The sequence below is a fragment of the Rosa chinensis genome, chromosome 4, assembly GCF_002994745.2.
Source record: "Rosa chinensis cultivar Old Blush chromosome 4, RchiOBHm-V2, whole genome shotgun sequence".
Taxonomy (NCBI): domain Eukaryota; kingdom Viridiplantae; phylum Streptophyta; class Magnoliopsida; order Rosales; family Rosaceae; genus Rosa; species Rosa chinensis.
Window position 1 is genome coordinate 31,523,586 of NC_037091.1, and position 22,828 is coordinate 31,546,413.

A 22,828-nucleotide genomic window follows, 5' to 3' on the forward strand; every position below is an offset into this window, starting at 1 on the left:
CATGGGATACTATGATGAAGGCCTTCTTAGAGAAATACTTCCCAGCTTCCAAGATCATTACGCTCAGGAAGAAGATAAGTGGAATAAAACATGCTCAAGATGAATCTTACCCCGCTTATTATGAGAGGTTTCAGTCCTTAATTGCCCAATGTCCTCAACATCAAATGAAGAAAGAAACCTTGCTTACTTGCTTCTACGAAGGTCTCCTACCTCTGGAACGTGACATGTTAGATGCTGCAGCTGGAGGAGCTTTTGTGGATAAGTCACCTGCTGAAGGGAGAGCTATGATTGAGAATAGAGCCAAGAACGCCCAACAATATGAGGGTGCAGGTCTCACAACTCGAAGGGTGAATGAGATAGGTACCAATTCGGTTATTGAGGAAAGATTGAACATGCTCACCCTTCTTATGGATCAAGTTGTAAACGCCAAGGGTATATTGCAAGCTTGTGGGGTATGTTCTATGCAAGGGCATGTGACTGATCAATGCCCTCAACTGACAGATAATGGAGGATGGGAATCCTTTAACGCCATAGGAGGATATCAAGGGAACCATGGGGGTCCCCCACGTCCAAGATATGATCCGTATTCGAATACATACAACCCTGGATGGAGGGATCACCCCAACTTCAAGTGGACAAACAATGAGAACACTCAGAATCCCCTTGGAGGTAATTTCCAACGTCCTCAAGGGCCACCATTTCAAGGACCACCATTTCAAAGGCCTTATATGCAAACCAACATGCCTCAGGGAGTTCAAATCTGAATCTCAACTATGACAAGATGTTTGAAGCTCTCACCAATTCGACTCAGGCCTTGGTTCAAGGACAACAGACCCATACAAAGGATATTACAGATCTTAAAACACAGATGGGCCAAGTTGTGGACTTCATGAGCAAGATTCATGAAACTGGGAAGCTCCCAAGTAACACCATACGAAATCCAAAGGGTAATGTGGAGAATGCATCTGTGGTGACTACTCAGAGTGGAAGAGTGTTAGTGGATCAACCTAAGAAATCCAAGGAGACTCAAGTGGTTATTGAAGTTGAGGAAGAACAAGAAGCGTCCAAATTGAACCTTGAGAAGGACCCTGCAACGTCCAAAGAAGAAGCAAGGACGTCCTCATCTCCTAAAGCAAATCCGAAACCTAAAGGTAACAACTCTAACTTGTCAAATTCGGTTATTGCTAACCCTTCTTCTTCTTGTATACCCTTCCCACGCAGATTTGCTAAATCTAAGAAGGATGAGAGTGACCAAGCTATCTTGGAAACTTTCAAGAAGGTGCAAGTGAACCTACCCCTCCTTGAGGCCATCAAGCAAGTGCCTAGATATGCCAAGTTTCTTAAAGAGCTTTGTACCACAAGGAGGATTAATCGTGAGAAAGAGGTGGTGAAGGTAAGTGAGAATGTATCTGCCTTGATTCAGAGGAAACTACCCCAAAAATGCAAGGATCCTAGAAGTTTCAGTATTCCATGCACTGTTGGTAACTCTAGGTTTAAGAATGCCATGTTAGACTTAGGGGCATCTGTGAATGTCATGCCCTATTCTGTTTATGAAACCCTAGGTCTAGGTGAACTTAAATCTGATAATGTTATCATTCAGTTAGCTGACAGGTCCAATGCATACCCTAGAGGTTTGTGGGAAGATGTTCTTGTGCAAGTTAATCATCTTTTCTTTCCAGCTGACTTTTATGTGTTGGAGATGGAGGACTCTCCAGTGAGTTCAACACCATTACTATTGGGTCGCCCTTTCTTAAGGACGGCTAGATCGAAGATTGATGTGTATGCTGGCTTTCTCACCATGGAATTCGATGGTGATGTTATTGGCTTCAACATATTTGAAGCCATGAGGTATCCTCTCGATGTTCATGACTGTTTTTCTATTGATATTCTGGACAATCTTGCGCAGGAAATGTTTGACATCATGAATGAGGATACTTTGATTACCACACTCGAGCAAGAAGTGGGCTACACCAAAGATGGCGTCACAATCCAAGAGGATGTGCTCAAGGAAACTTGTGAGGACAAAATCATTGCAAATGTGTCTTTCCTTGAGGCATCACCCTTCATAGGTAAGTCTACTGCACCCTTGTCCATTCAATTATTTGCTAACAAGACTCTACCTTCAGTGGTTCAGGCACCAGAACTTGAACTTAAACCTTTACCAGACCACTTGAAGTATGTCTACTTAGGGGACAAGGAAACCTTACCAGTGATTGTGTCTTCCTCACTGACGTCTTCACAAGAGGAGAGATTGGTGGAGATGCTAAAGCAACACAAGACCGCCATAGGATGGACATTGGCGGATATCAAGGGAATAAGCCCTACAACTTGCGTCCATAGGATACTTCTTGAGGAGGGGACAAAACCTACTAGAGAGGCTCAACGTCGTCTCAACCTTCCAATGATGGAAGTTGTGAAAAAGGAAGTCATCAAACTCCTAGATTGTGGCGTTATCTACCCCATTTCAGACTCCAAATGGGTGTCCCCAGTTCAGGTTATACCTAAGAAGTTAGGGGTAACTATTGTGAAGAATGCTGAAAACGAACTGGTGCCCCAAAGGACAGTTACTGGCCACAGAGTTTGCATTGACTACAGAAAGCTCAACGCAACAACAAGGAAAGATCACTTTCCTCTTCCATTCATTGATCAGATGCTTGAGCGATTAGCTGGACATGATTACTACTGCTTCTTGGATGGCTACTCAGGCTACAATCAGATTGCCATAGCCAATGAAGACCAAGAGAAGACAACCTTTACTTGACCCTTTGGAACGTTTGCTTATCGTCGCATGTCTTTTGGACTTTGCAACGCCCCAGGTACCTTTCAGAGGTGTATGGTAAGTATTTTTTCAGATTATATTGAGAAAATCATAGAGGTATTCATGGATGATTTTTCTGTTTTGGGAAAAAGTTATGATGATTGTCTTAATAATCTTGAAATTATCTTAAAGCGTTATGTGGAAACTAACCTTGTGTTGAATTGGGAAAAATGCCATTTTATGGTTAGACAAGGTATAGTTCTAGGGCATATTGTCTCTTCTAGGGGAATAGAGGTAGATAAAGCTAAAGTAGACCTTGTGCGTTACTTAACCTTTCCCACTTCTGTGAGAGAGATTCGATCTTTTCTTGGCCATGCAGGGTTTTACAGGAGATTTATCAAGGACTTCTCAAAGATTTCGAGACCTCTATGCCAACTACTCCAAAAGGATGTGATGTTTACCTTTGACAAGGAGTGTCAAGAAGCTTTTGACAAGCTAAAGGAGTTGTTGACGTCTGCCCCCATCATGTTGCCTCTAGATTGGTCCTTGCCCTTTGAGTTGATGTGTGACGCCTCTGACTATGCAGTTGAAGCTGTTTTGGGGAAAAGGAAGGACAAACGACCTTATGCCATCTACTACGCCTCCAGGACTCTTAATGATGCACAACTGAACTATTCCACTACAGTCCCTCCAACTAATTTCGGTATCACCACCCAAATAAAGATGGTGAGCAAAATCGAGTCTGATAAGCATGTATGAAGACAAACAATTTCTTCCAAATAATCAATAAGAGCAAGTCCACATGTTGGGAATAATTGTTATGGCCAAAAAGTCGAGGGGTTGACTAATCAAGAAACTGTTTATTGTCACTAGACTTTGGTTTCCACCTATTCTGTTTCTTGACCAGTCACTTACTGTTCATTGATTTTTTTTTAATTGTAAAATTGAAATATATTTGATGTAAATAGATGGTAATAATAGAGATTTATGGATAACCTACTAACAAAATTATTAATTATTTTAAGTGAATAAAATAAATCATCGAATTTATTTTATTTTTGAATCTTTTACAATTTTTTTGGTTACTGTTTTTTTATTACCGTTATATGTACACATATTTATTAATTGAATACTCGGGAATATTTATATGAATTTTTCACATGGTGAAAATGTGAAATCGATAATAAAGTATGCGATGCGACGAGTGCGAGAGAATTTTTGGGGAATATTTTGGATACTCAAACTAATTTCTATACATTTCGGAAGTTTTGAAATTTTGGAAAACATGTAAATGAAAAAGAAAATAGGTGTGGTGTGATCAGGACCATAGAATCTTCCAATGATTCATCTGAGCCACCCAAAATTAATTGGGGAAGGCTATAAATGGGGGTCAGATCAAGTCAAACCCGCTAGAACCCTTGACCCGTGTGATGACCTTGCTACCCGAAAGAAGACCCAACTGGAAATTCCTTTTCTAGCAACAAAAAGACTGCGGACCACCACAGTTGGATTTGGCTCGTCATCGCCGACTTCTTCCCGGTCACAGCTCAGCCATAAATGGAGCAGAGGGAGAATCAAGCACATGAGGTATAAACACCGCAGTTGGGTTTACGCTTTTTCCGGCTACTCTGATCATCATTGTTGATGCATGAGGTATAGACACTAATCTTCTCTTCACACTCTACACATTTATATACTTGGTTTCGATAATAGTTGAGTTTTGATGGAATTGATGTTTTGGGTGGCATCGGCTTGGCGGCCTGGCGTCTTCTCCACTACGCGACAAATGACTGGCATCAACTCAAAGAGGTCTCTCGGCCGAGTTGCTGATGTCAGCCACAATCTGGAGCTGTTGCCGAGCTAGCAATCGGCGAGCTTAGGTCAAGAAATTGGTCAAGGGCTTGGCCTTTTTCTTGGCCTCGATCACCAAAATTCAAGGTTTGGCCGGTCACTTCTCCATCAATGGAAGCAATTTTTTCTCCATGTCGGTCACCACCTCACCTTTGCCCAGCTGGAGACCGGTCAAGAGGGCACCGATGGACTTGCTCTAAGGAGCCTATTCAGTCCACTGTTAGTAAACCGTTCACTTGCACAAATTGGTAATGTGGCAGTTAAGGTTATCAAGGTCAGCCGTTAGTTAACATGCAGTAAGATGGTTAAAATGAAAATTACCAAGATCAATGGGAAACGAAGTTTGACCTTCGTATTCCCATACCAAAACACCAACAAAAATCAATCTACTCCTGATACTTATTCCTTTAGATTTCTATGACGAAAGCAACAATAACATAAAATTCTACTACATGAATCGGATAAAACTTAGTAATCAACACTATAAATTCCAAATATCTATTATGCAATTCAGAAAGATTTTTTTATTTTTTTTAATAATCAAAGGGCCCAATAATGTCTAAAAAAGGAAGTACACACTTTTCACCTAGAGTAAAACATACCCAAAAATAGTAAAGAAGTACCACCCCTTATGTTGATGCGGTGTAGGGAGCTGCTATCTATAGAGATGAGGAGGCTGGATGTTCTATACCGATATCAGCCAACATAGAAATAGGTCAGGGGGAGACTAGGTTTGCCGATCTATAACCCTCTGATGCCTAAGTCAGTATCTGCTTATGAGATAAGGACATGGAAAGGTATAGCGTGTAATAGTGAACTTACTTGATTGGTAAGGATTTCCCCTTTTTATAGGTGGTATTGGGTGGAGTGTTTATTCATTCTTCGATATGGGAGTATTTCCCCTTGTATGTCAGGCTTTATTGGTCTTTTAATTGCTTTTGGTGACTATTGAGCTGTACATTTCTGATGTTTGCACCTCTTTGCCCATGTGGCATCAACAAGTCCCCGGTCAAGAGTCTTCTTGGGTGGGGACTTTATTCCCTGGAAAACAACGGTGAGATGGTCACCTGGAGTCTTCTTTCGTGGGGCTCACCACCCTACTCCCTGGTCCCTAGGGGCAAGAGGATTCGAGGGCCGGGTCCCGTTGAGTGGGTGCTACCTGTGTCGTGGAGTATACTTGGCGTTTGTACTTTTCGTCAGTTGTTTTTGTCTTGTATGTTGCCTGTGGTACATTATGTGATAGGGAACAGCGAGAGACACGTGTTCCCTTGGGGTTTGTTAGTCGTGCGAAAGGGGGTGTCTCTTCCCATTTTGTAACCTTGCATTAATGGTTTGTGTAACTGAGGTGACGGCTCGTGTACAGGGGTGTACAAAGTGTCAACTTTTGGACACGTGTCAAGATCCTGGTGGACATTTCCTTTCGTTGCCGAACGGCTACGATGGTTTGCTAGGATCATCTGTCTATAAATGGGTTGGTGTGTATAAGAAGTCTCTATCAAACAGATCCTTGTCTTGTGCTTTCTTTTGCGAGTTCTTGTGAGTGTTGAGATTTCTGGAGTGCTTGGACTGGAGTGCTTGGATTTGTTCTTTATTCTTGTGAGTGTTGCTCTAGTGATCTGATGTTCTTATTCTTCATTCGGGATCTACGATTTGACGGTGCTTTTTTAGATACATACGGCTGTACTTTTTAGATCATGTTCTTTGGCGCCTTTTGTATTCTTGTTCTTCCTTCTGTTTGTGGCTTGATGCATGTCCGGATAGGACTCTGTTGGTAGATAACGAGCTTTTTTTGTGATTTAAGTGTGGTGTTTTGAGGTTGTATCAGATGTCTAGGGAGGATTATTTCTGTGTTTATCTTTGCTTTTGCATGTTTTTGTTGCGGAATGTGGGTTTATGGGTTTCTGGGTATGGGTTCATGGCTTTTGTGAAATATGGTTATTTTCTAGGTTGTTGCTTATGATGACTGTGCTGTAATATTATCATATTAAAGCTTGGTCCATTTTTTGGTGAAGAACTGATACTCATCTCTAGTGATGAGGTGAGTTCGAAGTTGAGTGGTTCTACTGGTAGCACTACTGATTCTCTGGATTTGGCTCGCTTTCAATTGTCTATTTCGTCGAGCCAGGATTTCAGAAATATTATCGATACTGAGAGCTTGTTCCGAGAGTTGCGAATGGCTGATTGTGAAAAGGGTGAGACTAGGCTCCCGTTGTTGGGACTGATACAGGTGGGCCCTCTAATGTGGTAACAGGTATTGATTGAGCAGGTCCCTCCGTGTCTAACTGACTCGTGTTGACCTTCCTGGTCATTCCATTACCAAAACTGAACTTAATGAGTTCAGAATGAACTAGGGTATATCCCCTGATGTTGAGTTGACCCCGTTGTGGGAGGGGTAGTTGGCGAGCAACCCACTTACAGGTTGAACCGCAATGTATGAGTATCAATTCCGCTACGGGTTGTCGTTCCTGTTGAAGGAGGCGATGCAGTATTTGCTAGCTTGCCTAAATGTAGTGGTGGACCAGATCCCGCCGAATACCATGAGGCAAATTATGGGTACACGAGTCCTGTGGAGGATTTGTGGTAAGAACTTTCCTACTTTTGATGAGTTCAATTCGTGCTACCATTTGGAGTATTCACAAAGGCTGGGAGCTCCAAGTGTATCCAACTAAAGTCTATTGGGAGGTTTCCCAAAATTGTGGACGATCTGCCTACGTCCATATATAAGCAATGGCGGGACAAGGTTTTCCTTGTTGGTGGTCGTTGGCAGAATCGTGATATGTCTCATCAGGTCCCGAACGTCTTTCAACCAATAGGTGAGTGTTGTGTCTTCTTGTTTTTGTATGCTGTTGTAGATACATGGTATCTGCCGGCTATAATCAGCACATATTAGTCCACTAAACATTGTTGGAATGGCCATGACGGTAAGACCTCCGGAAATATGGCAAGCCAATCTTCACCGACAAACCGACCTCAGGCCAAAACATACTCTGACGCGCCGCCCAAAGTTGTCCCTGCAGAAGAGACCAAAAGCCAGCAAACTGAGACATATCAATCCTACATTGAAAACAAGACTGAGGTTACTCACTATTTCACCTATAAAAGGATCATTTCTCTCTCTTCATTCATTATGCATTTAATAGCTACCTACCGCTACTCTGTTAATATAAACACATTGTTAAGTTTTAGCATCAGAGGAGCGAAGACTGCTAACTGCAGTCTCCCCTCTTGACTCCGTTGTATTTCTCTTGACAGATAGCGGGATCTCGTAAATTCACAACATATCGAACATTGAACCATTGTCCACGTTATCGGAAGCCGACACCTTATGGCTGTATTCTGAGCATTAACAGCTGTGATTCTTCTTTGTCTGACACTTGTTGTGGCTATATAGTGAAGGGATCATTCCATTTGTCTGAGTTGAATATGAAGAGGATCTGGCGAGTGCTGAAGTCTTTCGGAGATGACTCCAAGCATAGCGCGTATCGGTTGTGTAGGCTACCTGTGTATGGGCAGTGGAGGTTGCCAGTTTGTCCTTATAAGTGTCGTGCCTCACCTATGTTGCTTTTTTTATTTATTTATTTTTTTATGCCTTTGTGCTTGCAGAATCTATGCCATCGAGAATATCGGGAGGGAGAACCCGGGCCCCTTTGATGATATGTCCAAGTTGATCCCTATGAAGAAGGCGATTGATCTCTGGCTATTCGTGGATGATTATACCTTGTATTCTAAGAATGTGGATGCCCATCTTGGAATAAGCCCCCGGCTTCCTTCAGCGGAGGATGTTGAGGATACCTACGGGGAGGCTGTTGAGACCGAGGGTAGTGATCCCACTAGGTCAGAAGCTGGTACAGGTACCGAAGTTGTTACCGGGATTGAAATTAGCGACAGGGAGAGCATGGACCTTACTGACATGCCTTCTTTGCTTAACAGTTCCTTCGTGTTGGAGGAGCTGAATCGGGGTGTCGAGGTCAGAGATGGCTCTGTGGTACAGGAGACACCGTCAAATAAGCCCTCGGGTACCATGCCTGTGCGACTGGAGAATGGGCCCGATTTGGGGGTTTCCATGCTAGAAACGATGGGACCGATGTTTGAGGAGATGGTCCATGTTGGTGATGGCGACAGGGAGGGGGACCCACTTGCGCTGAAGAGGGCTCATAGCTCCGGGAGCCAGTCTAGTGGGCATTCTAGAGAGCCAAGAGGGCGAGGGTAGGTGGTTCTCCCTCGTGGGAGTGCCGGGCCCACCAAGCTGAGGAAGGCAAGGCTCATACTGCTGTGGTGCAAGCATTTGGGTCGGTTACTGTCGTTGACCCGATCGTGTAGGAGATGGTTCATGACTTCCATCATACCTCCCGTCATAGCCATTTTGTCAACACCGGCGATGTGATAGTGGACAAGCGTAATGCTATGGAAAGGATGGTGCGGATGAGTATTTTGTTAAACTGAGCAGTAGGTCTAATGGCTAAACCACCAGTTTGTTTTGCGGTACAAGCCTGAGTCCAAGCTACAGGGGCACTTAGCATTAGAGCCCCAAATGAACTCTCTAGCCTTCTTGTCAATGCTAGTAGAAAGTTCAGTTCAACACTTGAGATAGGACATAACATGATTTGACATACTAGAGAGGTTAGATTTAATAAAGGTTAACCTTCCAACCTTAGAAATAGTTCTTCTTTTTTTTCCAGCCAATTAGTTTATTGTTAAGAGTACGTGGTTCTATTCATACCTCCGGATTTAGTATATAACCTCTAACTTACTTTTTTTAAGGATCAAATATGCTAAATACACCTCCCTATCGATTCCAAAATACCTTTTATCTAATAAAAAGAGAAAATCTGAACCAATTGCATCAGCCTATTTTTCATCAGACCCAATGTCCTTTCCTTTCTCTAGATCAATGGTAATTGAACTTTCATATCAACAGTTGACGAACAAAAACGATGTTTAGTTTCAATTTCTGGCTTAAAACATATTAGATTGTTTGATTGTTGATGATGTGGAAAACATCTACCTTGCTAATGCTTTTATTGTTGATATCAATTTCTAGGGAAGATTCATGACGAAGATCAAGAGTTGGATTATTTGAGACCAGCTCTATGTGCTCTATAATTGTAAGATCGATAAGAGTTTGAGATTACAATTGTGAAGATATAATGATAGATATAGAGCTACATACGATCCAATATGGGTGATCTAATACATATATAGCATCCTATAGATTATACGAACTTATTCTTTGATGTACAGTCGAAGTGTAACGAACACTGCAAAGTTTTGTTTCTAATTGAGAGTGACGACACTAAGAAAGAAAAGAATGATTGTAACACAGTCGAAGTGCCTATGCGTTCTTATAAAAGTTTTAAAAATTAGAGTTTAGTTTGAACATGAAAAAATAAAATTGGTTAATTTTTTGAGTTTTTTTTTTTAGTAGGAGGAGGTCAGCCATTTTATTCAATAAGAAAAAGCAATATTACACAGTGACCAGTGGGGCCGTCAGAAAGAGACATCGCTAAACGCAATACCACTCCACCTATTGAGTGAAGCTCATGGGGGAGTAAACTAATAAGATACTAACAATAAAAATTTTCCGTAGAATCCATCAGTAGACTCACTGACAACCTCAGACCAATAAGCCCTGCAGTTCCTCGCGGGTATTGATCCCAATAAAAATAAGTAATTAGGTACCGAAATGAAAGCCGTCCCGAATCCCAAATTTTTATCAAAAAATTACCTGGGTCCCAAATCTGGATCCAAGATGTCGTAAGCCCAAATTCCTCTACTATGGTCCACCCAATAGCTCTCAGACCCAAGTCCAAAAAGCAGACTTGAGCCCAAGCCTAACTCGGGTTTTCCCTAGCAGCCAATTCAACTCCACATTCATCTCTGCCGCTGCTACCACACCAGACCACCGCCATGCTCAATGGTCTGTTGCCTGCACCACCGAAGAGAGAAACCTGATACCAAGACACGCCTGAGATCCAAAGCAATATCCGACATCAAACCACCATCCCAATTCCGACCATCTTCGACTGCAATCCATCTACAAGGCCAGATCTTGATAGCAGCAACCCAAGGCCAAAACAGAGAGAAAACTGTAAATCTAGCATGGGTGGAGCAGCACCACCACAAGGACGTGCCGCCACCCCCTCGAGAGTCAAAGCCACCTTGCCCAATTCATCGTTGGCAATCATCTTGCAGCACCCACCACCAAAAACCATCACCCAGCCAAGAGCTAAGCAAACTGCACCATCACCACCCGAGAAGCTAGTAAGAATAGCGAGAGACAGACCAAAGCCTGTAAATGACTCCATTGAACGGAGTAGGTACAGGGTACGATGATCCCACAAGGCGCCGTTACCCAAACCCTAGCAGAGCTAAGTCAGTTGCTATGGGGATCGAAGTTAACCCCAACAAATTTTGCAATGGCAAACCTATTTTTCCAATTTTTTGAGTTGACAAACTCCTATAAATTTTAGAGTTTTGTCTTTACTGATAATTTCATTTGAATTGACAAAGTCAGCTTTAACTTGAGAAAAAAGAGAGGTTCATATACCAAATTTAGGTTTGAATAGAACCAGCCTATCGTTAATTATCATAAAAATTTCTTTGGTATTTGAGGGTTCCTTCCAGAAAGTAAGAGTTCATTATGGATGCCCAAGTACTTGCCAATAGTGACTTTTTGTTGAAGGGAGAGCTTCTAATAAAGACCACTAAAATGATGACTAGTTGAGGATTTTTTTGTGAAACCCATTTTTCAATCACATTTCCACAAATCAACCGTTAGATATTTGAATATTCTTGTGTATTTTTAAAAAAATTTCAACCAAATTGAAAATCGTTAAAGCATTCATAATCGTGATTTATTAATTATGAACATAAACTATTCATGTATGACAAATTTAGTTCGTCCATTAATTTGATCTAATTCGGTTCCTTAATAATTGACAATTTGGAAGAAAATTTTCAGAAGTAATATACTCATACATACATAAACATCTAACGGTTGATTGGACGTAATGTAATCAAAAAGTGAATTTACCAAACTATTGATTAGAAAATTCTCAACTAGTGCTCTTTAAAGTTATCCACTTATCCTCGTTAAAATGGCTCCTTACGTCCAAATTTGATATTTAGACCTATATTTTGACATTAACCTTCCAATTTTACCCTTAGTTATCTCTAGGCACCTCCCTTCTTCTATTAACTGGATCAAACACAAAAAAGTGGTCGACGGTGAGCAGAACACAGTTGCAATTCGATCGAGAGAGAGAGAGAGAGAGTTTGTGGAGTCTGGAGAATCATTCTAAACTCTGAACCCCAGATTCATCTTGTTATCGGCATTGGATTGAAGGGTGCCCGCCATGGTTGTTGACTTAGAAAGAAGAAGGAATCAGCCATGGGTATTCAGGTATGCTTTCTAATCATCCTTTTACAATCCTGTTCCTTCATCCCCCTCCACCCTTTCCGGTAACACTTGTCGGTCTAATATAAGTATGCCCACACTTTACTAAAGCTGTTGCTGTTGGGTTTTCTTTGTTGCAATCTCGTTCATATGTACTGTGATTCTCCATATTCTAGTATCAGCATTCCAATTTCATTTGAGAGCTTTCAATATTAGAGAGGAAACCCATGAAAGCAAAGATTGATAATGTATACAATACTAGACTAACAACATGAAACTATGCCTGAAACAAAAAACAAAACGAAATCAAAACCTCCTCTAAATGTGTATTAACAAAATGCTTGATTTAATGACCTGTCGGATTCTGCTGTAGAGCAATGTCATTTGTTGTCTTTTTTTTCAAGCAAAACATTGTGGAAAGCTGTTTCTAAGACTATAAGAAACAATAGTTTCTGTTCTTGTTTAGTCTTCTTTCATTGTGGCATTGTCGGGAACAAAAATTTTTGTAGAAAAGAAAAATATCATAATCAACAGTTCTGGGGAGCATTCCCAAATACTTTAATAAGTTCTGTGCTTTGATGGCTTTTTTCTAATATTGGAATGACAAGAACTGTTTTGCTGAATGTTCTTTTTTGTATTCCTGTAATGACTCTTCCGTTTTGCAGTTCTACTGCGTGGGGAGAAAGTCTTCACTTCAGGTTCGCAAGACACAGAATGTAATGACAGGCAAGAATGCTGCTTATCTATTTACCAAGACAGAACCATGGTCCCGTACATGCCATTTAGTAAGGTTGGGGTTGGCTTCATCCGTGGAACACAAGTATTTAATTACCAGCACAAGCGTACTCTGGTGAATATTAGATTGAAATGGGTTAAAGATAGGGCACTGGATGCTGTTGTGACTGCTGAGAGGGATCTCAAAGCTGCGTGTGTTCTTGTTTCCATTATCTCCTCCTCGTCTGATGGCTGCCTCCCCATATACCATCTCACGTGTCATCGTGGACAACTTGATCTTCCTTATGACCTCAAGGTCTCTACTTTTATTAGGAGATACCCATCTGTTTTTCTAGAGTCCCACGTTCTTGATAGTGGTGGCACTCGTGTCCCATGTTTTAACTTAACTCCTGAAGCCATAAAACTCCACCAAGAAGAGTCCAATGTCGTCCATCAGAATCAGAGTGATATCCTTAATAGGCTTCGGAAACTGCTCATGCTCACTAGGGGCTGGAAGCTTCCTTTACAAACCATTGACCAGCTGAAATGGGACCTAGGTTTGCCATATGATTACCAGCATTCAGTAATTCCACATCACCCTGATCTATTCTCTTTCATCAGCTTACCTGATGACCGTGTTGGCTTAAAGCTTTTATCCTGGGATGATGACCTTGCTGTCTCCCAGTTGCAAAAGAATTCTGCTATACAGCAAGAGGAAGAAGATGTGAGAAGTGGCTGTTTAGCTTTTCCAATTGGGTTTACTAGGGGTTTTGGATTGAAGAGAAAATGCATGGAGTGGTTGAAAGAGTGGCAAAGCCTCCCTTATAATTCTCCATACTGTGATGCCTCCCATTTAGATCCTCGTACAGATGAATCGGAGAAGAGGATTGTTGGAGTCTTCCATGAGCTTCTTCATCTCACTATGCAAAAGAAAACTGAACGTAAGAATGTGAGCAACCTTCGTAAACCTTTGGCCCTACCCCAGAAGTTCACTAAAGTGTTTGAGCGTCATCCAGGTATTTTCTACATTTCCAAAAAGTGTGCCACTCAAACTGTCATTCTGAGGGAAGCCTATGATCGTCAACAACTCTTGCAGAAACACCCTATTGCAGAACTGAGAGAAAAATTTGCGATGCTGTTGAGGAAAGGTTTGCTGGATAGGAGCAAAGGTCTATACAAGAAAAGTCCAGGTGATGTATTTGAAGTGGATCCATCAAAAAATATCGTTGTTGATAATATCAGTGATTACCGATCCAGCTTTAAAGAGGATTCGGAGAATGATTTGCTTTATGAGTATGACTCAGATGAACAACACGACCCTTGCTGAGTCTGAAGTCGAAGTTAGCAGGGGAATCAATTAGTGTAATCAATTGATGTAATCATTGGTGTAATCAATTAGCAGATATGCATTTCAGGCAAGATTTGCAACCATTTTCAGAACAGGGAGCTGGACAGGAGCAGGGGAAAAGTGCAGGTGCTAGTCTAGAAGAAGAAACAGTGTAGCACATATTATGTCAAAGTTACTCTGTAAAGATGCAAATCATTCAAAGGTTGTACAATTTATTTTGTAGTTGCTACAAATCAGTTAGAGTTCATTAGTCTTTGTGGATGCATTGGAAAAGTCATTATTATTATTATTATTTTTTTTTTTTTGATGAAGCTATAGGGTTACGAGATTACAAGATGAATTCCGTGGATATATATGTAAAAGACGAAAAAAAAAAAAGAGTGTTGTTTTAGTAGTGTCTGCTTTGACAAAAATTGAGAAAAGAGGCAAATGGAGAGGGGGAGATGGAGACAAAATGAAAATGGTGTTGGAGTTGAAATGTAGCCAAGTAATATTAGACATAACGCCTTCAGTTGGGAAGTTGTGAAAACAAAGCCAAAGGCATCAGAGAGAGAGAGAGAATGAGTTGTGTGCTGCAGCAGCAGTATCCTCAGGTGGGTAGCAGAGACTGCAGTGTGTCTCTTCCCCACAGCTCCTGTTTCAATGTCAGCAGCTCGCCTTCAAACCTTACATTCGGGTCACGTCTTCATCAACGATCACTAACACTGCCCCACAAGTCAAATGCATCTCCTTTTCGTACCACAAGGATCCTCGCAGCTTACTCAGCGCCGCCGCCCGAGTCTCCGGCCAAAGCGCTTCGCCGGATTCTGGAGTTGCCGGGGGTTCACCAAGGCCCGGCTTGCTTTGATGGTCTCAGCGCCAAGCTTGTCGAAAGAGCTGGCTTCCAGTATTGCTTTACCAGTGGTATATCACACTTTCATTTTTTTTTTTTTTTAATCAAGGATTTATAGTGAAAGTATTGCATGTTTTGATCTGGGCTTGAAAGAATATGGTTTTTGAGGTAGGATTGGATTCATAAACTTGGGTTCTGAGCTTCATCAAGATTCATATATGCATTGTTTTATTTGACTCAAGTGACTGCAATTACGACTAGAGAGTTAGACATGATCATATTTCTTGGAGGCATACCAATTTGATCAATGGGTTAAAGTAGTTTATTTTTCTGTTTGATGATAAAATTTAATAATCTCAACTTTCTGAAGATTCTAAACAACTTCAGAGTACAACAGCGAACGCTCAGCTTCCACATATACTACATAAAAGAAAAAAATACAACAAACAGCAAAACTATAACCACCCAATTTTGCATAATATTCTGTTTCCTCAGAAAGCTTGAACCCTAAGAACTTGGATATGAATTCCATTCTCAATTTTGTATAAGAAGTGCATCTGCGTTCTGCACTTGGCTTACAATACTCTAGCATTTCCTTTTTCGCTAAAACATAATAAAGGTAAGCTGCAACAAGTGTCCTTTTAACTTTGTTGCCACCCATCACACCTTAGATTTGCAGCTTCCCAATCGTATGTTCGTCGAACTTAAATTTAGCAGCATAGACTGGATGCTTTGCAGTAATTGTAGTAACATAGATATGATCTCGGCTTTTCAAAAATCTTCTGCAGAAATGAAGAAGCATATAAGGTTCCTTCGTAAACCCAGTCGGGTCATCTCGGGTTTTCACAGCCATACAGCTTGATCTGGAGTAGTTAACTTTGACCATGAACTTATCTATCCTTGTGGTTTAGCTGACTGTTGTTTCAAGATCTTGTCTGTTTTAGATATGCTGTCTCCTTAGTTAGATATACATGATATATATACAGTAACTTGATGCAGGAAACTTGCTCACTGTCTATGTACTTGTTTTCTGGTGTAATAATTGAATAATGTCTTTTATCTAACTCTGATTGAATCTAATTACAGTTGAGGTACAGCTGCATTGCATTTGCATTAGATTGCTTTGTCATTTTATTGGTATTTCTTCTTGTTCCTGTATCACATATTCACATCTGAGAAACATGTTTAACAATGCCATTTTGTTCTTCCATCAGGATTTTCGATATCAGCTGCTAGATTAGGGCTGCCAGATACAGGTTTTCTATCCTATGGAGAAATGGTGGATCAGGGGCAACAAATTACCCAAGCTGTGTCAATTCCTGTCATTGGGGATGGCGATAATGGTTACGGGAATGCAATGAATGTCAAGAGAACTGTCAAGGGATATATTAGAGCTGGCTTTGCTGGGATTCTGCTTGAAGATCAGGTCATTATTGAAATTTACTTGGATCTTTGAATCTTCCAGTGTTATCTTTAGTTCTAAAATCATTCTAGCCATACTTCCAAATGCTTTTATTTCATGATTGTTAATGTAAAATCTAAAACTGTTGGCTATTGTGATCATAATATCTTTTAGCTATACTAGGTAATTAGTGTTAACCTTTGCTACACCTATTTAACCTTTTCCTACTTTTTCCAAGGAGTTGTTATTGGCAGTCCAACAAGTCAATCTACACACCAAAGTTAACATTTCCTTATTTCCGTACAGTTACAAAATAAGTGAATAGAAGTGCAGAATGAATTTCTGGGATTGCTAATAACATTTCCCCTTTTTCAATACCATTATCATCTGCCCATTTGACACTTATAAAACTGTAATCTAGGTGTCTCCAAAAGCCTGCGGTCACACACAAGGCAGGAAAGTGGTGTCAAGGGAGGAAGCTGTGATGCGGATAAAAGCAGCAGTTGATGCTCGGAAAGAGAGTGGCTCTGACATTGTAATTGTAGCACGATCTGATTCTCGTCAAGCAGTGTCTTTGGAAGAAGCACTTTGGAGGTCAAGGGCATTCGCTGATGCTGGAGCAGATGTTCTTTTCATTGATGCACTAGCCTCAAAAGAAGAAATGAAGGCTTTCTGTGGAGTGTATCCCCTAGTTCCAAAAATGGTACATTACATTTTCCATAGCACAAACCACAAAAGTAGAAAGCAACAAGTATCCCATGTTGCTGAAGACTTGGATTTATTACATAGCTATTCTACATTTTCATGCCCAAGGGCTTTTGCATACCTTTCGCTTATTGCTTCTATACATGTAGCTTTTGGTAACCTAGACAGGATTGTAAAAAATTGGTGACACTACTAGTTTTGATTTATCATGCCCATTTGCCCACATTTGAAAACTTAGATTAGCAGTCCCTATTCCCTTTTATTACTTAAAAAGGGATTGCGCACACACAATCGCACAGATGCACAGACACTCACAAAACCCAAACCCAATAAACCCTTTATACCATGTGAACTTAGGTGACATGTACATAAATTGAGATATGTCAATCAGCATTCAACAATCTAACAGAGAGTCATCAGCCTGAATTTTGTAACTCCAGAAGCGAGAAATGAAAATAATTTCTAGTGTTTGATAAAGCTTCATGTTTTATCAGGCGAATATGCTTGAAGGAGGGGGGAAAACACCAATACTCAGTCCTCTTGAACTTGAGGAAGTTGGATACAAACTTGTGGCTTATCCACTTTCCTTGATTGGGGTATCTATTCAAGCAATGCAGGTAACGTCCGCCACCTTTTCTTTTCAGTAAAGTTCATGAACAAAAGTAGGGGTAAACTGTTCTTGGACATCCTATAACTGTGCTTCCATTGCTATAAAGAGATTTAACTTCATATTGATTATGGATCTCTCTGATTTTCAAAGCCAGAATAATACAGAAGCTCACAACGATAAAATATTGTTATAGACTAAACATACAGTTTTTGAAGTGTTTAAATTGCTTCAGAATAGTAGACTCTCATCTTTTTGAGCTTCGGGTTCCATGGAAATGCAAAGGATTACAAATTATTAAATGAAAAAAAAAATTTATATATATATATATATATGTATATATTACATCACACAAGTTGTTCCCTTTCAGAGCATCAATTTGTGGTATACATATTTTAGCGTTTTCAATTAATTATGAGTGCTACAATCTATGATGTGAAATAGTGACAATGTATGATGTCATACTTCTAAAAATAAAATACTTTCACTTAACTTCACCTATTGCATGGATCCAAATTCCAATTTTGCTGGAGAATACTCAGCAAGTTTGCCATCAAGCTCATATTGAGAAAAACATTGCATTCTGGTTTGCTTTTCAAAAGTGTTACTTTCTAGATCCACTAATTGATAATATTACTTCACGGTTGAGAACTTATACAAATGAATTGCAGGACGCACTAGCTGCTATCAGAGGAGGTCGTATCCCTCCACCTGGAAGCATGCCATCTTTTGAAGAGGTTAAGGAGGTCCTAGGTTTCAACAGTTATTATGAAGAAGAAAAGCGGTATTATAGTAACAGCAGTCAGCTGTCTTCTGAAATATGTGAGTAACTGTTACAGTCACATAACTCACATCATTACTGTTATACCCACCAGGGATGTGATAATGATAGTTGTTTCTCATTAGGCATCTAAGCTACAGTTGTAATTAGATGGAAATCCAATGTCTTTCTACTATTAGAGTTGATTACGTAAACACAACTTGGCCAAAATTTTATTTAAACCATGTTACCCTAGGTGTCTGAAAGTTTTGAACATTGAGTTCTTTGTTGGTAACAACTATAGGTCAATACTTTGCTATAAGTTCATACAAATACTGCCAATTTTTCCTGTACCAATTATAGGTAAGCATTTTCTGTTTCTTGGTTCTTATACACAATGGTTATTTTCCAGTGGCCAGTAGTGTATACAATCTTCAAGGGACATCTAAAAATGCAGAACCAAAAGATCAGAGTCCTCAAGATCCCATTGTTGAAGTTATAACACCTGAAGTGTACAATAACTATGGTGCAGATGGTTCCAAGGATTCATTTTCCGGGATCTGGTCTCGGAAGTTGAGAATCAAAATAACCGGAAGAGATGGATTTGAGAAACTTGATGTTAGTATTCCTGTAAGTCATCTCTCCTTTATGGCCATATCTCTTACAGTAATTCTTCACATATTTCTTCTGCTGTTGGAACTGAATTGTTTTAGTAAAACAAGAAAAACAGATGACTGAATTGCATACTTGTAGTAAAAGTTTAAACAAAGTGCATCACAGAATATCACTGAATTTGCTAGCTATGTATAGCAATTTTCTGAATTGCACTTACATCTATAGCAATCATCATGCATCATGTTTGTTTGATCCGACAATAACATGTCACCTAGCATCAATAATTTTGTACGTTACTTCAGTGCATACTTCTTTGAGTACATAGTTATGTTGCCAACCCAGTCCAAGGATAAGAAGAAATAAAAATTGTATATACAACTCCTCTACATGCTAATTATGTTATTTCAGATTGTGGCTTATGTTGATCTGTCTTTTTATTTTGGCTGTAAACATTTATAGGCTGGATTCTTGGACGGAATCACCAATATAGTTCCAGGTATTGTTTGTGACTTCCAAAACTTATTGAAAATGGGGATTTTTTTTTTTTTCCAGACTAGTCCCTGATGTATAACTGAAAGTCTGACACATTTTCCATGCAGCTCTTGGGGGTGTAAACATCAAAGAATTGTTGAATGAGGCAGCTGATGAAATGGGAGGGAAGCAGCTGTTAGATTTTAATGACACAATGGGTGATAGAATTCAAGTTTTTCTAGAGTAAATCTCTTGTAGTTGATTTTTACAAGGATATTGTAAAAGATATACCCTATGTATATCAAGAATAGTCCTCCGAGAGGCTGTTTTTTGCAAACTAGACATGAAAAAGTGTACGTAGAGACTAAAAGGCATCAAGATATACGACGTTTTGGTTTAGAAGTAAGAGGATTTTTTTTTTTTGGCTGAACGGTAGAAGTACGAGTATCTGTTAGTATCTTTGAAATGGAAACTAAAAGTATTAAAAAAAAGGAAAAAAAATACAAAAAGTACCTGACATTTGACCCATTAGTAACTTTAGTATCTGACAAAAAAAAAATCACTTTGGTACCTGAAGTTCGAAACCGGACCCAACTTTAGTACCTAAAACACTGTTGGCTGTTCTGGCGTTAGCCACCTAACATAACTTGAAGGACATATAAGTAATTTCAACTCTAATTTTATTTATTTATTATTATTATTATTATTATTTTTTTTTTAATTTCAACGCACTCTCTTCTTCTTCCTCTCTCTCCCCCTCTCTCTCTCTGCTAATTTCCACACACTCTCCGTCTCTTCTTCAAGCTCGAGCAAATTGGGCTACTGGAGAAAGATTTTCCGAGAAGAAACACATAGCTGTTTGATCTCGGACTTGGAGAGATGGACCTGCTTCCCAGGCCTGGCCAATCGAACCTTCGTGCCCCTACGACGCCTTTGATTTAATTCTCAGATCCCTCACCAGTCGGGGATTTGACAATCCAGATTTGTCTTTTTGTAATTGTTGTGATCTTGGTCTGAATTGGTTGTGGCAGAGGTCGGGTAATCGATCCAGATTTGGATTGATGTTGTTTGATGTTTCCCAAGCTGTGAGGATCGGAGTTAGGGCCTTGATTGGTGGTGGGATTTGCTGTGACTTCTCTTTTTCTGGAAGATGCGACGGCTTCTGGGACGGTTTTGAACTACAGACGGCGACCGGGTTTTAGTTTTGTGGTCTGACTTTGTACACGAGATCGTTCCCGATTGTGAATTGTTTGGATTGCTTGGTGTGCTGCATCTTTATCGCCGTCAATGGTGATGGTAATATCGATGGCGTCCTACATGTCCAGTGTTCTGGGTATGCAATGGGTTTTCTGGAGGATCAGCGATGGAGGAGATGAAAAGATTGAGTTTGTGGCTGAATTGAAAGCGAGAGAGAGAGAGAGAGAGAGAGAGAGAGAGAGAGAGAGAGAGAGAGAGAGAGAGAGAGAGAGAGAGAGAGCTGTGTGTGTGTGTGGAGGAGTGCTATACAATGATGACGATCGTCTTGTCCAATTTTGAAAAATCAAGAAAGGAAAGAATTATAGGCAAATTGAACAAGACCAGATTTGGACGAAACCTTCTAGGGCCTGTTAGGAATCTAAACTCACAGAAGCACAATGTTAACTCAATAATGGCTGAATAATTCACACATATTGAATGACAAACGAGCTGGCTTAAATAGCCATTACAAAACATGAATTCAAAGTTGCATAAACATGTCTCAACATCCCTGAGATCGTGCTAAAGACTCGGTCTATCTAAAACAAACTTAACTCTCCTAAAACAAAGGAGTTTATTTTGACTAAGTAAAACAGTCCTAGACCAGCAAGAACACATCTCAAACAATCCTTCCCCTAAACTGAAACTGCTGAAAACAGTTCAGTTTACTTCCTTCTTGCCCGGAACTCCAAGCATCCCTCGAAGTCTTTCAAAGGCTTCCAGCTTCAGAGGCTTTGTCAATATGTCTGCTAGCTGCTCACTACTCCCACAGAACTCGAGTTTCACAACACCATCCTTTGTTAAATCTCGAATGAAATGAAATCTTACATGGATGTGTTTGCTACGACCATGAAAAACCGGATTCTTGGCTAATTTAATTGTTGAAGTATTGTCACAAAATAAAGTAACACACTTATACTTATCATAACCAAGACTAGTAAGAACTCTTTGCATCCACACACACTGACAGGCACAAGTTGCAGCAGCCACATACTTCGCTTCTGTAGTTGACAAGGTTACAATAGGTTGTTTTTGTGACGACCAAGAAACTGCTCCAGCACTCAACATAAACACAAAACCAGTTGTGCTTCAAGAATCATCGATATTCCCAGCATAATCACTATCACAAAAACCCACCAAGTCATCAAGCACTTCTCTTCTATAGTATATCCCCATATCAACAGTCCTTCTGAGATATCGTAGAACCCTTTTAGCTGCTGCCCAATGTGCTTCTTTAGGATGAGCCATGAATCGACTGATGAGACAAACCACATACATAAGATCCGGTCTAGTGGCGGTCAAATACATGAGGCTGCCAATGAGTTGCTTGTATCGAGTTCCATCAACCTCAGCTCCACCTCCTTCCTTTGACAACTTTGAGCCAGGCACAATTGGATTTCTCACCGGATTACTATCTGCCATTCCAAATCTGTCGAGTACTTCCTTGGCATACTTACTTTGGCACAAATGTATACCTTTCTTGCTTTGCCTCACTTCTACTCCCAAGAAATATTTCATCTCCCCCAAATCAGTCATCTCAAACTCACTCATCATGGAACTTTTAAATTCTTCAATCAAAACTCCATCATTGTTGGTAAAAATAAGATCATCAACGTAGAGACTAACGATCAGAATTTTACCTTCTTTCGTAACCTTCACGAACAGTGTGTGTTCATAGCTGCATTTTTCAAACCCTGCCTTGATGAATTATCCCTCAATTCTGCTGAACCAAGCCCTCGGTGCCTGCTTTAGACCATACAACGCCTTCTTTAACTTATAAACCTTCTGTTCTTCTCCTTTCTTTATGTAGCCAAGGGGCTAATCCACAAACACCAACTCACTTAATTCGCCATGCAAGAACGCGCTTTTGACATCAAGCTGAATACGGTCCAACCCTTCTGAGCAGCCAAAGCTATCACCATTCTTATTGTGTCCCAACGAGCCACAGGAGCATAGACTTCATTGTAGTCAATGCCATGTTCTTGGGCATAACCCTTAGCTACTAGGCGCGCTTTACACTTGTCAAGCTCTCCCCTTTCATTGAACTTAGTCTTAAACACCCACTTCACCCCAATTTTCTTTGCCCCTGTAGGTAGATCAACAAGTTCCCATGTATCATTCTTGACTATAGAT

General features: G+C 40.3%; 2 protein-coding genes across 2 annotated transcripts; both read left to right on the forward strand.

Moving 5' to 3' along the window:
* The first annotated feature begins 11,872 nt into the window (after positions 1-11,872).
* On the forward strand, positions 11,873-14,330 carry LOC112197082 (protein WHAT'S THIS FACTOR 9, mitochondrial). The gene is made up of 2 exons (XM_024337644.2): positions 11,873-12,011; positions 12,671-14,330. The coding sequence occupies exon 2, from the start codon at positions 12,769-12,771 to the stop codon at positions 14,044-14,046; it is 1,278 nt and encodes a 425-aa protein (XP_024193412.1). The 5' UTR covers positions 11,873-12,011; positions 12,671-12,768; the 3' UTR covers positions 14,047-14,330.
* On the forward strand, positions 11,875-19,796 carry LOC112197081 (2,3-dimethylmalate lyase). The gene is made up of 9 exons (XM_024337638.2): positions 11,875-12,011; positions 14,580-14,970; positions 16,114-16,325; positions 16,723-17,004; positions 17,501-17,623; positions 18,285-18,435; positions 18,786-19,003; positions 19,448-19,484; positions 19,588-19,796. The coding sequence occupies exons 1-9, from the start codon at positions 12,000-12,002 to the stop codon at positions 19,704-19,706; spliced, it is 1,545 nt and encodes a 514-aa protein (XP_024193406.2). The 5' UTR covers positions 11,875-11,999; the 3' UTR covers positions 19,707-19,796.
* Positions 19,797-22,828: the final 3,032 nt, after the last annotated feature.

Coding starts and splice junctions, on each gene's coding strand:
- LOC112197081 (XM_024337638.2), top strand. Junction 16,326..16,722: donor GGATTCTGCTTGAAGATCAG/GTCATTATTGAA, acceptor ACTGTAATCTAG/GTGTCTCCAAAAGCCTGCGG. Junction 19,004..19,447: donor AACTTGATGTTAGTATTCCT/GTAAGTCATCTC, acceptor AAACATTTATAG/GCTGGATTCTTGGACGGAAT.
- LOC112197082 (XM_024337644.2), top strand. CDS start 12,769: ATGGTCCCGTACATGCCATTTAGTAAGGTTGGGGTTGGCTTCATCCGT.